This window comes from Mytilus californianus, unplaced genomic scaffold, assembly GCF_021869535.1.
Source record: "Mytilus californianus isolate M0D057914Y unplaced genomic scaffold, xbMytCali1.0.p SCAF_11, whole genome shotgun sequence".
NCBI classification, from domain to species: domain Eukaryota; kingdom Metazoa; phylum Mollusca; class Bivalvia; order Mytilida; family Mytilidae; genus Mytilus; species Mytilus californianus.
Genome location: NW_026262593.1, coordinates 59309063 through 59326499, shown reverse-complemented (window position 1 = coordinate 59326499; position 17437 = coordinate 59309063). Strand labels below are relative to the sequence as shown.

The 17437-nt window shown below is 33.9% G+C and overlaps 1 protein-coding gene across 1 annotated transcript in view; it reads right to left on the bottom strand.

The window, feature by feature from the left end:
- The window catches only part of LOC127720421 (uncharacterized), a 140527-nt gene that overhangs the window by 46335 nt on the left and 76755 nt on the right, over window positions 1-17437 (bottom strand). The window contains exons 49-53 of the mRNA XM_052226999.1: window positions 13629-13732; window positions 11357-11560; window positions 8407-8581; window positions 7299-7573; window positions 7000-7155 (exon numbers count right to left, since the gene is read on the bottom strand). Of these exons, the coding sequence (XP_052082959.1) occupies window positions 7000-7155; window positions 7299-7573; window positions 8407-8581; window positions 11357-11560; window positions 13629-13732 (914 nt within the window). The remainder of the gene's footprint in view (window positions 1-6999; window positions 7156-7298; window positions 7574-8406; window positions 8582-11356; window positions 11561-13628; window positions 13733-17437) is intronic.

The following is a 17437-nucleotide window of genomic DNA, read 5'->3' as shown; positions in this document are numbered from 1 at the left end:
TTTTCTATCTATTAGCTTAATCATTGAATAAAAAACAACCAAAATATATCATCAATAAGATTAATTCCGTTTACGACTAAGGGCACCAGTATGTATGAGAGTGTGTGTACTGTCGCTTGTGGTCCTGAATAATCTTGGCAAACCAAACATATACCAAAACTACAATTACTAACTGTATATAACGAAGTTAAGATATAAAACTAAACTATTTATTAAAACAAAAAACTAAAACTCACTAAGGACTAAAACATTTTCATATAATATAAAAAACATAGTTAATAGTAAAACATTTACATATTAATACCTTGATGTAACATTTGGCTTTCTAGGGGGCGACTCATTACAGTTTCTGACGAATAACATACACAAAATATATATTACTTATGCCTGTGGTAGATCCGAGCACTCACTGACAAAACATACAAAAAATATATATTACTTATGCCTGTGGTAGATCCGAGCAGACAAAACATACAAAAAATATATATTACTTATGCCTGTGGTAGATCCGAGCAAACAAAACTAATTTCGAGAACCTGTGGTAGATCCAAGCAGGTGAATGTGAATAAAAATAGATTCTGCGGTAGATCCCAGCAGGTTAATGTGAATAAAAATAGATCCTGCGGTAGATGCCAGCAGGTTACCTAATGCGAATAACAATAGATCCTGCGGTAGATGCCAGCAGGTGTACAAATGTACTTAATAATTTTAAATATGTATAAATGAATTGGGGGAAAATAATTTCCCTGAAATTATGTTGGCCAAAATGAGTGAAATTAATGAGTGAAAGCCCCCAAGAAAAGATACATCAGATATGATAAAAAACAATGAATAATAGTACCTTTAAAAAAAATACAAATTATATATATATTTAACCTCACATTTATGTACAAACAATAAGAAATGATGTATAAAATCTACTAAGAGAAATGTTCACTTAAAAACACATTTTATCTTGAGCTGCATGTATAGTTTTAGGGTTGGTTCTAATAGATATAACGCATGTAACAATCAGATGACCATCTACCTAAAGTTTGAATAATGTGGTCTTCAATTCCTGCAGCAGCTGCAGATGTAGCTGCTCCTATTCTAAATGAATGCCCACAAAATTTATCATCTTTATACCCAAGTCTAAAAAGTAAATCTTGCAGCAAAGAAATAAAGCGATCCCTTGATAAGGGAGTATGGTCATAATCATCGTTAACAAACAAAGGCGACTGAGGCTTAGCTCCTGAATCAGTTCTGAATTTTATATATTTTCTCAAGGTAGCTTCAGGGTGAAAAACATTGTTTTCAAAGATAGTAATATTTACACCTTGCCTGAATGGATCACACTTAGAAGAATGTAAATGGAAAACTAAATTTTTTAGTGACACATCTAAAGAAATATCTTGAATTGAAACAATGGTATCCTTAGAAAAGTCTTTACTACGACAAGTAAATTCTCCACATCGGAGGAATCCAAAAAAAGCTAAATTAAATGCGCTTTGTAGCATTAAATCAACCAATGGAGAAAATACCCCAGATCTTAACAAATTACATAGTTCTTTTAAAATCGAAGAAGTAATAGGCATTCGTTTAGGACGTATATAACACTGAGACTTTTTTAAACCTCTTAGAATGCACTGCAAACGAACAGTATTTGCTAGCGGGTCTGAATGACCCTGTTTTAAAAAATAGTGTCTTATACCTGCTAAATACAATATTATCATATTTAACAACAGTTGAATGTGCTAGTTTTAACGAATTTTTACAAAAGGCAACAAAAAAAATCAAACAATTTTCATCTATATATGGCAATGCATTTAAAAAACAGTCTTTTCCATTCATAACCATAAAGTTTTGAAAACATTTAACACCAGTCATATATGCCTGCTTTGTACTCTGACAAAGGCAGGCTTCCCATAATTCCTCAACTTGTTGAATCAACTCATCATTAACTGGGATGGCTTCAGGCAAGGTGTTGGTTCTTGATCTGCCAGTGGTTGTAGTAAGCGAAACTTCCTCATCTGATAACGAGAAATAGAGTCTGCTACAGTGTTTTCGACACCAGCAATATGTTGTGCATGAATGACGAAGTTATATAGAGCAGAAAGATAAGTTAGCTTCCTCATAAGTTTCATTATACTCTGGACTTTTGATCTTCCTTTGGAGATAATCTCTACGGTACTTAAATTGTCACAGTAAAATAATATACGTTTCCTACTCCAGTTGTGACCCCATAGAGCACAGGCCATCACTATAGGGTACAGTTCAAAGAAAGCCATAGACGTTTGTTCATTTAAAAGTTCTGGTGTAAATTCGCCTTGAAACCAACTTCCCTAATAATCCCCCGAACGATTTAGGTGTAGCATCTGTGTAAAGTTGGATATCTGCAGCTTTAATAATGTTGTCATTAATGAAAAAGGATATTCCATTCCAGTTTTTAAGAAATTGAGACCACATTGCCAAATCAGATCTGCAATTCTTAATATGTACATGGTGTGACAATTTTTTAACAGTAGTTGAAAGCTTAATCAAGTGAGACACAAATGATCTACCTGGTAAAATAACTCTACTTGCAAAATTTAAGTGGCCTAGCAGACTTAAAAGTTCCCTTTTAGTACATGTATTGCGTTTAGAAAAAGATTCAATTGTTTCTTGAATTCTTGCAATTTTCTCTTTAGGCAAACGTGCCTCCATCTTTATAGTATCAAGAAAAATGCCCAAATATTCTAAAATGACACAAGGACCTTCAGTTTTCTTTGTTGACAAAGGAATACCCAAAGATGAAAACATTTTTAACACATTGCTCATAGTTAAATGAGCATTATCTGCTCTTGGTACAATAATTAAAAAATCATCTAACAAATGTAAAATATTTACAATACCATAGTTATTTCTAGCTATCCAGCAAGCTGCCCTGGATAGTGTATCAAAAATTTTGGGACTTGATCTACACCCAAACACTAATCTCTTAAAAAAATAAAACTTTTTGTTCCACTGTATACCATGATAAGGCCATAATTCTGATTTAAGTGGGATAATTTTGAACGCATCGCAAATATCTGTTTTTAGAAGCCAACTTTTTCTACCTAACTGCTTAATAATATGAGTAGCATCATCAATAGAGTTATACTGCAAAGAAAATTCTTCCTTATCTATCAGTTCATTTAGACTTGGATTGTCCTCATCCTCATGTGGTGCTGAAAGATCAACAATTAAGCGCTTTTTCTTACTATATTTATGTTCTGCTAAACCAATGGGGTTTATGCGATAGTTGCTAAAAGGAATATCATTAAAAGGTCCAATGAGGTATCCTTTTGACACTTCAGTTTCAAGTAATTCTGACACGCATATAGGATTTGTAGATGCTGACTTCAAATTTTTACAAATAATAGACTTTGATGGGAGAGTCTTTAACCCAGTGTGAAAACCATATCTTAACCCATTTATCAAATAATTTTTAAAAGCTGAGTCAGGATGTCTATATAACTCTTTTTCCAAAACATCTATATTTACAGGTGTAGAGACAGACATGTCATAATTTTGAGGTGTATCTAGTTTCTCCTCTGTGTGTGGGGCCCGTTCTTTTGAGGCCCCTGGAACATGTTTTTTGTCTGCTGGCAGTTGATTTTTGAATGATCTCCTTTACAAGCCAAACACACATGGGCATTTCTATAGCGTGGCAGTATACATCCCCTGTATCCATTGAAATTGTTACAAATTTCTCTTCCAGAATGAAAAACCCTTTCCCTACCATATGTATCCTGGGAATCATCGATTTTATTTCTGGATGACCTTTGCGTGAGAGAACAAAATCCAGATGTGTGAAAGTTACTGCCGCAAACATTACAGGTGTTAGGCCTTATATTTGTGAATATATTACAGAATAATGTATTGTTCCTTATGGACCAATCAACTGCCATGTTATTGTAGCGTAAATGTGCAGCTGAATCGAGGGAAAAACGCTTATGGTATTCATAAAACCCATTGCCAGGGTATCGAGTAGCCATGTCTACAATGTCTCTCTCATACGTGTCGAGCTCACTCCTACGGTGGGGGAACGCGGAACACATAATGTTCTTGTAGATACCAAACGCTTGGATAAACTCCCCAATAGACAAAGATCTGTTTCGTCGTGGGTCAGGTTTTGTGTGGTAACTGGAAGTTTCATTCTTTTCTTCCCCGTCTGTTGTACCCATTCCCACATAATACGGGATAAGAAGAGAGGATAGGTTGATGTCCATACCTGTTATAATGCTTCTCCTTACTTGTGGTGTCACTGTTTCCACAAACGGCAAAGACTCGGCTGAATAGCCTCTTGGTGTTTGAACATAGCGATTGTTCCTAAGAGCTTGTTCTTCGCTACCCGCTGCAGCCATTGGCAATGCGTTAGTTCTCAGAGCGGAGTAGGCTGTCTCCAGGTTGAAATTAAGACCATTGGCATTGTTTACTTCTTCACTTCTTTGACGTCCGGTTGAAGCGAAAGTAGTAATCCATGTGTTTCCGATTCTCGTTGTTGTTGTCTCATCACGTGCTTCCACTGTTCTCTGGTGTTGACTTGGCCAGTTAGTGTTGTCACATTTTGTTGCAAGGACTGCACTGTCGTAGACAGCCTTGAAACAATGTTTATTAAAGTTCTATTGTTTGTCTCCACAGATGCATCTTGGGATGCCGCACTTCCTAATAAGGCGTCGTGCACGTGGTCGTTGATGGTGGTGTCTGTAGCAGAGGAATTCTGGGATCGCGCACTTCCCAATATGGTGTCAGCGTGGCCCTCGGCGTTTCTCCCCGCATCGGAAATAACATTTTCTCCAGACTCTCGTAAAAGCATGACCAATGCCATCCTCCTCGAATTTTGAGGAATTCTAATCCCTCTTGCGTTAAGTTCTTGTCTTAATCTGATTAAAGTCCAGTTTTCAGGCATTTCCGGATGGTAATGCACGTGTGTCCTTGTCCCCAATCTACGAATTGGTCCCATGATGAAGAATAACAGAGGTTTAAAATTAAAGCAGAATACAAATATAATCCAATTTAGAATCGTCTTAATGATAAATTGAAAGTTACAAACTCTGGAGAAAAACGATGCACTATCAAGACTATGAAGCACAAACTTAAACTAGAGGCTCTCAAGAGCCTGTGTCGCTCACCTGTATTTACTGATGCTTTGGAAATCATGTAAAATAAGGTTAAAATCATAATTTATAGTATTAGATATTAGATATTATAATGATATCTAAGATAATAACAAAAAACTGCAAAATTTTTGTAAAATTACTAACTCAGGGGCAGCAACCCAACAACGGGTCGTTGGATTTGTCTGAAAATTTCAGGGCAGATAAATCTAAATCTGATGAACATTTTTGCCACCTGTCAGATTTGCTCTAAATGCTTTAGTTTCAGAGATATAAACCAAAAACTGCATTTTACCCCTATGTTCTATTTTTAACTAAGTTGGCCATGATGGTTGGAAGGCGGGGTCATCGGACAAATTTTTTAAACTAGATACCCTAATAATGAATATGGCCAATTATGGTTAAATTTGTCTCAGTAGTTTCAGAGAAGAAGATTTTTGTAAAAGATTACAAAAATTTACGAAAAATTGTTAAAAATTGACTATTAAGGGCAATAACTCCTAAAGGGGTCAACTGACAATTTTGGTCATGACAACTTATTTGTAGATCTTACTTTGCTGAACATTATTGCTGTTTACAGTTCATCTCTATCTATAATAATATTCAAGATAATAACCAAAAACTGCAAAATTTCCTTAAAATTACCAATTCAGGGGCAGCAACCCAACAACAGGTTGTCAGATTTGTCTGAAAATTTCAGGGCAGATAGATCTTGACCTGATAATCAGTTTTACCCTATGTCAGATTTACTCTTAATGCTTTGGTTTCAGAGATATAAGCCAAAATCTACATTTTACCCCTATGTTCTATTTTTAGCCATGGCGGCCAGCTTGGTTGGTTGGCGGGGTCATTGGACACATTTTTTTAAACTAGATACCCTAATGATGATTGTGGCCAAGTTTGGTTAAATTTGGCCCAGTGGTTTCAGAGGAGAAGTTTTTGTAAAAAGCTAATGACGACAACGCCGACGGACGACGGACGCCAAGTGATGAGAAAAGCTCACTTGACCCTTCGGGTCAGGTGAGCTAAAAAGTACATTTGTGGCTGATCCTGAATTGTTTAAAAACGTAAATCCGAATTACTGGAAACGAAACACTTATACTTAGTGAACGAATTTTAGTTTAAAATAAACATACGAATTCTGTTTATATATAACTCCAAATAGCAAATAGAATAGAATATTCAAATTAAATCTCAGAGAAACAAAATATGGCTGCTGAAACTGCAACAAGCTTTATAAAATGACCACCTATCCCTTCAATATCTATAATGTGATTGGTCAAATCCTTATCTTATCTCTGTAGACAAAAATAACTTATCAAAGGTCTTGCTAATATTAAACAAATGATGGGACAGGGTAAAAGATGATGAGGACAGAACAAAAATGTATAAACTCCAATTTAATACATTAAATTCCCATCAGTTTTTTTAAATGCTGAAATTCTGCTTTCTGCTTGACTAAACCATGGTTGACTGTGTTCATTTAACCTTTATGGGAACATCTTTACACCTTTTCTACGTTTGTTAATACATCGCGTATCTTATATATTTGGTCAAATTACAAACTCTTTTCTTAAATTTGTCTCGGATTGAATTTTGTCTACATTGTCACCCTGAACATTTGAAAACTGCAATTTTTTACCTAAAAGCAACTCTCAGTTTTGTATGAGTGATGTGTATGAACTCATTTACTTATCCAGGGGAATACTCAACAAACTTTTGTGTAAGAAAATTGTATTAATTCAGGTTACAACTTATATTAACACTATTCCATTATATTTGACCTGTCAAGTGGCGCAAAAGCAGTATATATTTTTTGCCGGAAATGAAATACTGCATTTGTTTAAAAGTTGGTGCACTGCACACATATCAATGATTTTACCAAAGGTATTGGATCCAGTAAACAACACTGACAAACTGATGATGCCCAGTCAACTGGTTCTTCATATTCATAGGTTGCAATACTGGTATCCTGCCCATCCCAAAATAATATTTCTGTTACAGCAATTCCATGTCCATTTGCAGGTTTTACAGAAATCTGCAAGAGATTACAAATACTGAAATTAATCTTCTAGTAGAAATAGTTGGACTGCATTGAGCATGACCTGTTGAAACTGAATAATTCTTTTATTGTTTCATGTTTTTACTGCAAATTAAAGCTGAAATTCAAAAATTTCTTACATGATATGTGCCACCATTTTCAAAGCTAGCAGGTCTGTAATATGCACCAGTAAACATCTGCGGTTTTCTGTGGTCTCTTGCCAGTTTTACAGAAATAACATCATCATATATATCCTTGTCGATATTCTTTGTTAGATACAGCAATGACCATTTCTTGCCACTAGGATCTTTAAGACCAATCTGCTGCAGTTCCTTCCAGTCAGGATCATTCACCATTGAAATGTGTCTTGATGGACAGGCTAAACCGAGAGGATTGGCAAAGTGCAGAAATGAACCTAAACAATGTTACTAGTATGATTAATTGTCATAATAGAAAAGAAAAGCAATGTCATGTATAATTTTTTTTTAAATTTCTGTTAATAATATTAATAGGGGCGAGACTGCTCTTTATTTAAAGTGTATTAAAATAAATAAAAACATTTACTGTTTTTATGAACTCTATTATAAAATTTTGTTAACCTATCTCCAAAACATTAAACAAACAATTGTTGTGAAAATAGACATTGTTGATTTTACAATGTTATTTAAGAACTGAATGCTTCTTTTTGTAATTTAATGAGGTTGTAAAAGCATTCAGACCAAAGCACATTTTGTATGAAGCAAGTAAGTTCTCTTCATACTAAGTTGAACCCCTTTACAACCCTACAAAATAATAATTCTTATAATAACATTTTTATGTTACAATCAATAAATTACGTGTTAAATAAAGCTTTGGATTGTTTTTCATTAAACTATGAGTTAAATAAAGCCTTTGGATTGTTTTTCTAAGCATTGTTTTAATGTTGTCACAGAAAGCATGTGCATTCATGCATAGAAATAAACTTTTACTTCCGAAATGCCTGAACCAATAAAAATTATGGAATCATATGAAACATGTTTGTAATATTTTTATCAAGTATAACCTATATAATTCACACACTGAAGCATAAATTTTACACCAAATTAGAACATCTATAAATAAGAAATTTTGGACAACAGGTCCCATTCAATTTTACCTAAGGAATGAGTGGAGAAAGAAAAAACAAACATGAGATCAGATAGTAAATTTTAAATGGTATTTTTCAGCATAGTGTACATCACTCTAGTTGAATAAAACAGAAGTTTTTACCTGTTATAGTCTTAGTCGAACTAAACCAAACTTGTGGTGTTGAAAAGTCTGGTCCATCCTGCAAGGTACCAGCTGTTGGTTTTGAAGGGTCATATAGAACTGGTGAAGATTTTTGTACGATAGAAAGACCTGCACCATTAGTAACCTTAAACATAACAGTATATGGTATGTTCATCTGAAAAATAAAAACAAGAATGACAAATACATGTGACCAATTAATTATAAAATTGTGAACCAAAACTTGCTAATAAATAAAATTAACCATTTTGTTTTCCTTTTCAACAATAAATAATTCAAATGGAATTAGTTTTGTCACTTTAACAACTCCAGGTGACTTATGTAACAGGGTATAGGTTGCACTTTGTAAATACAGCTGTTTCTCAAACCATGCCTCTTTTGGGGAGATATATAATATTCATAGATATGTTAATTTGTTAACGTACTGGTTCCCTTTGATGATCTCTGTGTTTCATCTCATAGAGACATCACTTGGGAATGTAACCAGTATAGAAAAACATTGTAGCGCCTAAATTTTAATTCTAAGGAGGTCCAAAAATGGAGGTAAGGGTAGTATAGAATTTTAGTATAAGTTTAAACTCTTAGAAGTTCAGGGCATATAAATGTTGAAAATATGCCGCACAGCCCTATATTTTGACCTTTGAATAAAATAGTAGTGCATATAAACTTTCCGTTCTAGGATATTATTTTTCACGAAACTTCATAGTGAAAGTGTCACAGTTTTAGCCGCAAAGGGAGTTCCTATGGGAAATTGCATTGTCTATATTTACAGAATTGCAACCTATATAGGGTTAAAAATTAGAACATACAGAATTTCACAAAATCTTGTTTATCTCAGAGATTTTGAAGAATTTAACTCAAATATGAAGTTTTATAAATATTTCATGAAGATTGAGAAAATCCTGGGCCTTAACTATGATGAGTCAGCATAAATTCATAGTTTACAGTATGCATTGTTTACTTAAAGCCCTGAATTAAAAATAAATTTATAATATATGCCTATTTGTAATTTAAATTGTTTAGAAGTGCTTATATTTACCCTTCGCAGTCATTGCAACTCATTGATCCTTCTTAAATATTTTTAGTGGGGTGTTTTTGTCCTGTCGATAACCCAAAAGTAAGCCGTAACACCTAAATGTGCTTTTTTGTGACCGCGGCATAAAAAGTACAAGCTAGATTTACCAAAAGACCTCAGCAAACTTACAATAGTGTGTTCTATCCAAAATATGTACTAAATATTCCACATTGCTAGAAACAGGGAAACAATTTAGGAAATGTGAGGCCCCAGGGGCAAAAAAACAGAGAAAAAATGCCTCCCCCTGGGTCATAAAACAGATAATTTAACTTCTAAATGCTATGATTTTATTATTTCAAAGGTCTTTTGTAAAGAAAACAATAACTGTGGTAGGAAGTTATGCAAAAATCAGATGTAAGCAGTCATTTCTATCAAACTTTTAGTGAATTTATGCACCAGACTGATATCTTCATAAATACAACTTTTGCAAATATGGCTTTGTTTAAACACTTCTAGTTCATATATTAACTAACTTATGTTAGATATATGGTTAGGGATGATACTGTTGTAACATGAATTCTAAACTGACCATTTGAGGCAGAAATTGTGAACTTTCATTGACAAATAGGCATACAGTAAGATGTGGACTGGAGACACAGGCAGGATTGGGTACTTTGTTTAATCTTGAATGTTGGAATGATTAACTACTTAGCATTACATTTATAGTATTTTAAAATGCTTTCAAATTTGTTATCAGAATAGTTTCAAACAGGTTTTAGACAGTTCATGTCAGAAAACATGCACTTAGGGTAAGCTGGTAATAATTAAAGTCTTGTTTTCAAATTCTTTAAAAAATTGAAACAGGGGTAGGGGTATAAAATGTACTGTAAAAGGAAACTTAGAGTATATGCAGTGATTTCTTTAAGGCTATAATTCTGATAAATAAGTATTGTTGTGAGAAAAAGTGTTTTTAGAGAGTTCTCTATTTGAATAAATGTTTGTATAGGTTGCACTTTGTAAATACAGCTGTTTCTCAAACCATGCCTCTTTTGGGGAGATATATAATATTCATAGATATGTTAATTTGTTAACGTACTGGTTCCCTTTGATGATCTCTGTGTTTCATCTCATAGAGACATCACTTGGGAATGTAACCAGTATAGAAAAACATGGTAGCGCCTAAATTTTAATTCTTAGGAGGTCCAAAAATGGAGGTAAGGGTAGTATAGAATTTTAGTATAAGTTTAAACTCTTAGAAGTTCAGGGCATATAAATGTTGAAAATATGCCGCACAGCCCTATATTTTGACCTTTGAATAAAATAGTAGTGCATATAAACTTTCCGTTCTAGGATATTATTTTTCACGAAACTTCATAGTAAAAGTGTCACAGTTTTAGCCGCAAAGGGAGTTCCTATGGGAAATTGCATTGTCCATATTTACAGAATTGCAACCTAAAGGGAAGTAATAAATTTCACCTGCAGTATTTCTGACCTTGTTAAAAAAAGAACAAGTAAGTTTCTAAAAGAATAGAAAATTCTGTAATAAATGTGAAGCTATCTTTTTAGCTAAATAATAACACTGGAGATACAACTGTTGTTGAAAAACAAAACTAGAGGCTCAAAGGAGCTTGTTAGTTATTTGCTAACCTAGTATACTACTCATGATACTTATTTACTCTGAGTAAATATAGATGAATCAGACTAAATGTTCCAGAGGAGAACAAGATTTACTAGTGAATGACTGTTGACTGATATATTGTACTCAACGTTTTACTCTATGCTGCCAATAAAAAAAAAAGGTGAAGAAAAAAATGTTCATTTTTTGGATGGTTTTAGTTTTTTAAAACTGCTCTTTAATTAACCTTTCTACTTTTCTTTTTATGTATACATTGTATATGGTGAATTGTTATAACATACCGTTAGATTTAAATTGACAAAGCTGTATTCTGTGTAATTGTTTGTTAATTCTATCCAATCTACCAACAGTTCTTCCTCTCCATCAGAATAACAAGAAGTATTCCTCCACAGTGAAACTTCATATGTTGCTATCTCAGATTCTGGATCACTATAGTTTGTCCACTGAACTTGAACAGTTGTATTGTCAGAGGTGTAGGCCAGGTCCTGTCAGAAAATAAGATTAAATTTATTCTATCAATGCCATTAAGTCATGTCATAGAAATAAAGTATATAAACAAAGTTTTGTGTGGTATTGAATTTCCTAAACAGTGACAAAAAGGTAAAAAGCTTTTTCTCTATTTTTTGTGCTATTTTCACATTTCTTGATCGGTGTGAGAAAAATATTTCTCCTCACTAGTGAAATATCTGTTCTCGGCAAATGATAGGTCGAAATTTAATTATGACGTCAGATTTTCTTGGTTTCTTCTGAATTTCCTATTGTGACGTCATGAAAAAAGGCGACCATGTCTGATGACTTCACATATACAGAACACAACTTTTTGCAAATCTTTGAAAACGAAGGATAAAAATCATTAGAGAAACAGATTCAACCACTATAACTCGCGTATTACGATATTTCTCCACTCTCAACAGTTAAATTTTAATTATTTAAAAAACTCGGCAAGCCTCGCGCTTTAAATATTAAAATTTAACTGTCTCGAGTGGAGAAATATCATAACACACTTGTTACAGTGGTGAAATCTATATGTCAAGTGTAGCATGATACTATTAGAGCAAGTCAACAATGAGGGTCTAGATGGGGGTCCTTCATTTCTGTATTCTTCAAGTTTTTAGGCTATCATTCTTTATTCTTTTTGCATGTTATTCTCTATTGTTTATATTTCAACACTCCATTATTCACTGTTCTTTTTTTTTTGTCAATTTTTCTTTTTTCTGCACTTTGTGCCCATAATTCTCTATTCAGATCCATCCAGATCCTCAACAATTGCTTCTCTAGAGAGTTATCTGAACAGCAATACAAATTATACTAGCATACTCTTGTTTTGTAGTGACAAAAAGCGATTTATAAAAAAAAAAAAACATTTCAGTTCAAGTATTTTTCATAACTTTGGTTAACACATCCTATTTTCTAAACAATTTTAAAAAACCAATAAGTCTTTCCTCTATGAATTCAAAGCAAATGGCTGCAACAAAATCAGACATAGAATAAACAAGTAAAAATATATTATCAAAGTTGTTAAATTCTACATATCCAAGACTGTTCAACATCCTAGTACAATAAACCTATAAATATAATTTGGCACATAGTTTTCGTAACATACTGGTAGCACATGTTCTTCATCAAATAACAATACACCAGAACTTTTACCTGAAGCATATATGCATGTAAAGGTAATAAGAATTGAAAGATGGATAAATGGATGAACATTGGAGGTGCAAAAGGCAACCTCTTAACCATGCATATTCAGGATGAGACCATGTGAATATGATACTAATTGGAATCTAGCTTAATTTTTTTGAGCCAATGTGTTGTTGAATAAAATGGATGTTTACATCTTTCTGATATTGAATATGCCAAGTCTGTTAAAACACAAAAGCAAACCCCTAATATGATCCCCTGATAGACAATAAAGTGATTTGCAATTTGATAGGGCAGTTCAATATATCAACTAGACTATAATATTCTTTCTCTTACCTCCTATACATTTTTAGGAATATGGTTGGTTAAAAGCAACTGCGTGGAGACCATGTATATTTCATATGGGGTTAGTAGGCGGGGCTTATTTCAATACACGGTTAGTAAGCAGGGCTTATTTCAATACACGGTTAGTAGTGGTGTTACGTCCATTTAATAAACAACACAGTGTTGAGGAAAAATCTGAAAGGTTTCAATAGACGAAGAAATTGAGGATGAACGATTAAAATAAATTAAAAAAACACATTTAAAGCTAACAATTTGTTATCACAGTTGGCATTTGTTTTTGTAGACCAATGGAAGTAGGTTCTTGATACTAACGGTATTGAAGACTTGATCACTTTGATAGGCAACTAGTCTAAATACCACATGTTAAGATAGTCGGTAAGATTAAATTTTTACACAGTGTGCTAGTGACCTAATACAATATATATGGGGTCAGTAAATTCCATAAGGGGCTCTCACCCAATGTTGAATTTATTGACCCCATATATATCGTATTAGGTCACTAGCACACTATGTAACTAATAATATTTTAGCATCTTTGATAGAAAAGACACACTAAACAAAACAAACCATGTGATAAAATGGACCAGCAGTCATAGCTCCATACATTGGAGATGTTGTATCAACTGTGAATTTGTGGTGAATCATTCCACAATCTCCTGATTCATCTGTAGCTGTAGAATAGATAAAAAAAGATAAGATTAGATAAGATAAGCATGGCTTGGATGTCTTTTTGAAGCATATAAACAACAAGTAGAACTGTGAGCTAATGCTCACTAATGATTCCCCCTGCTTCAAGTATTCGTTTAATCTGAGTACTCTACTGAGTAGTATTTCAAAAACCCATTACACAGTAAATTATGTTTCTGTCAGATTTTCTCTATCTATAGGGGTTTTCAAGATAAAAGACAAAAATTGCATTTTATCCCTATTTTCTAAATTTAGCCATGTCGGCCATGTTTGGCAACATTTGTTATACTAGATACCCCATTGATGATTATGTCCAAGTTTGGTTAAATTTGACCAAGTAGTTTTGGAGCAGATGAACTTTGTAAAAGTTTACGGATGAGGGACTACGACGACAAAGGGACAATGACAGACAACGAACACCATGTGATACCCAGGGGCGTGGAAATGCTATGCCTGACTCGTACATTTGACCGACCAGACAAGCAATGTTTTGTGTCTTTGTTGTCAGTGGACAAGTAAAAAAATGTTGCTTGACAAGGTTAATTTATATAACCATATAGAGAAGTCCTCAAAACTTATTCAACAAAGCAGACAAAATATCAAATAACAAGACGAAAGCAACATGTTTAAGTAAAACAACATCAATGATTAAGAAATAGATCGATAATAAAAACAACAACAAAAAAGTATGCGGACCAAGGTTTCATTAATATTCTGCCATATTTTCCCCCATTGATCCGGGATTGTCGATCAGGTTATAGCAGCAATACACCAGAAATGGTCATTATTAATTTCGAGCTCTGATTTCTCAAGAATGACAACTAAATGACTGGTCGAGTTGGATAAGCATCTTTAGATAGGTCATCGATCGGAACTTGACCAATATAAAAGAGGCGCCTCATAAAAAATAAAACTTGGTTTTGGCTAGAAACGGAAATCAGAAGCGGCAAGGACAAATAGAGGGTTTTAAAGTTCTACAAAGTTTTGAATTCGCTTAGTTATCTTAAAAAATCTCAAATTTATAATTAGCCTATCAACAGCTTTTTGGGGGGGAAAGGGGGAGGGAGGGGGTGCAAACAACAATTCAACAAATCATCAATTATTTGGTCTCATCTCTTCATTTACTAAGTTTAAAACTTCGCACAGACTGACAGTGAAGAAAATATAAGTCATGATATAATTTCCCAGTTTCATGTAAGCTAGCATCGAAAAAACATTGCAAAAATTGGCCTCTAAATTCTTTAGTTTAAAGTTGTTTTTTTTTGGCTGGTTTCTTTCTCATTGGTGTATTCTCTACTTATCTTTTTATCATTCTAATATACAAACAACCACAATGAATACCATTTTTTTTGTGTTTCAAAACTGTTTTAGAAACATACATGTTTACAGTAAAATACATCTTCTTCATTCCAAAATTCACTAAGAAATCAGGGCAAGTAACTTTTCACCTGGATAAGTAAATTTTACAATTTCACTTGCCCGGGGACAAGTGATTACAACTTATATTTCCACACGCCTGATACCAAAAGCTAACACTGGCACTTTGGGCCAGGTGGGGCAATATGCGCAATTGTTTCTCCATAGGCGGTAATGGTAACGTTTTTTTCTGTAGCTCAGTCCATATCGTAAACTTGGATATGTATAATGGCTCGTTTCCAAGCTGAGACATTTTCACATATGTGGTTAAATTTTCGGGGTACGAAGTGTGATTCATTTTTCCGTAAATTAGCATACCCCGAAAATATTTTCGTGATGCGGCTCTTCATGATAAAAAGTCCTTTTTTCACACAATAATTTCTTTGAAAATTTAATACTTTGAATACATATAATAACTCCATAGTTTTTACACATTTATTCTATGGTCCTATACTTTCCGGATCAACACAAATGGTTAAGCTCAGTCACTTGTTAAAAATAGAAACATGTCCAATATCACTACACAGAGATTTTTTGTTAACACACAACTTTTGTGTTCCTCAATTGGAGGCGCATTAGGGATATTGACCCAATATATATTGGGGCAATATGCGCAATTGTTTCTCCATAGGCGGTAATGGTAATGTCTTCTTCTGTAGCTCAGTCCATATCGTAAACTTGGATATGTATGATGGCTCGTTTCGAAGCTGAGACATTTTCACATATGTGGTTAAATTTTCGGGGTACGAAGTGTGAATCATTTTTCCCTAAATTAGCATACCCCGAAAATATTTTCGTGATGCGGCTCTTCATGGTAAAAAGTCCCTTTTTTCACACAATAATTTCTTTGAAAATTTAATACTTTGAATACATATAATAACTCCGTAGTTTTTACACATTTATTCTATGGTCCTATACTTTCCAGATCAACACAAATGGTTAAGCTCAGTCACTTGTTAAAAATAGAAACATGTCCAATATCACTACACAGAGATTTTTTGTTTACACACAACTTTTGTGTTCCTCAATTAGAGGCGCATTAGGTATATTGACCCAGGTGAGCTAAAATTGTGATGAAAAATTAATAAATGGCCTAGCTGTTTGTGTTAGTATAATATATAAGTATTTAGTGAAAAGAAAGTTGATGAACAATGAAACTGAAACCATCTCACACAGTATAGTATGCTGAACAGCAACGACATAACAAATTTCAGGAAGCTCTGATTTGTAATTTCTGAGAAAAATGCGACAGAATTTCATTAAACAGACATGCAGGGGTGAAATGTGCCTCGTCAGTAAAATATAAAACCCAAACCATATATATAGTCTTTCCAATCAAGTTTTCTTTGCAAAACAGATGTTTGCTTATACCCATAACCCAGGCATAGTATGTTCCTCCTGACTGTAACTGTAGTGATGTCAGAGTAAAGAATGTATTATACTAGTTCCTACCTATAACCCAGGCATTGTATGTTCCTCCTGACTGTAACTGTAGTGATGTCAGAGTAAAGAATGTATTATACTTGTTCTTACCTATAACCCAGGCATAGTATGTTCCTCCTGACTGTAACTGTAATGATGTCAGAGTAAAGAATGTATTATACTAGTTCTTACCTATAACCCAGGCATAGTATGTTCCTCCTGACTGTAACTGTAGTGATGTCAGAGTAAAGAATGTATTATACTAGTTCCTACCTATAACCCAGGCATAGTATGTTCCTCCTGACTGTAACTGTAGTGATGTCAGAGTAAAGAATGTATTATACTAGTTCCTACCTATAACCCAGGCATAGTATGTTCCTCCTGACTGTAACTGTAGTGATGTCAGAGTAAAGAATGTATTATACTAGTTCCTACCTATAACCCAGGCATAGTATGGTCCTCCTGACTGTAACTGTAGTGATGTCAGAGTAAAGAATGTATTATACTAGTTCCTACCTATAACCCAGGCATAGTATGTTCCTCCTGACTGTAACTGTAGTGATGTCAGAGTAAAGAATGTATTATACTAGTTCCTACCTATAACCCAGGCATAGTATGTTCCTCCTGACTGTAACTGTAGTGATGTCAGAGTAAAGAATGTATTATACTAGTTCCTACCTATAACCCAGGCATAGTATGTTCCTCCGGACTGTAACTGTAGTGATGTCAGAGTAAAGAATGTATTATACTAGTTCCTACCTATAACCCAGGCATAGTATGTTCCTCCTGACTGTAACTGTAGTGATGTCAGAGTAAAGAATGTATTATACAAGTTCTTACCTATAACCCAG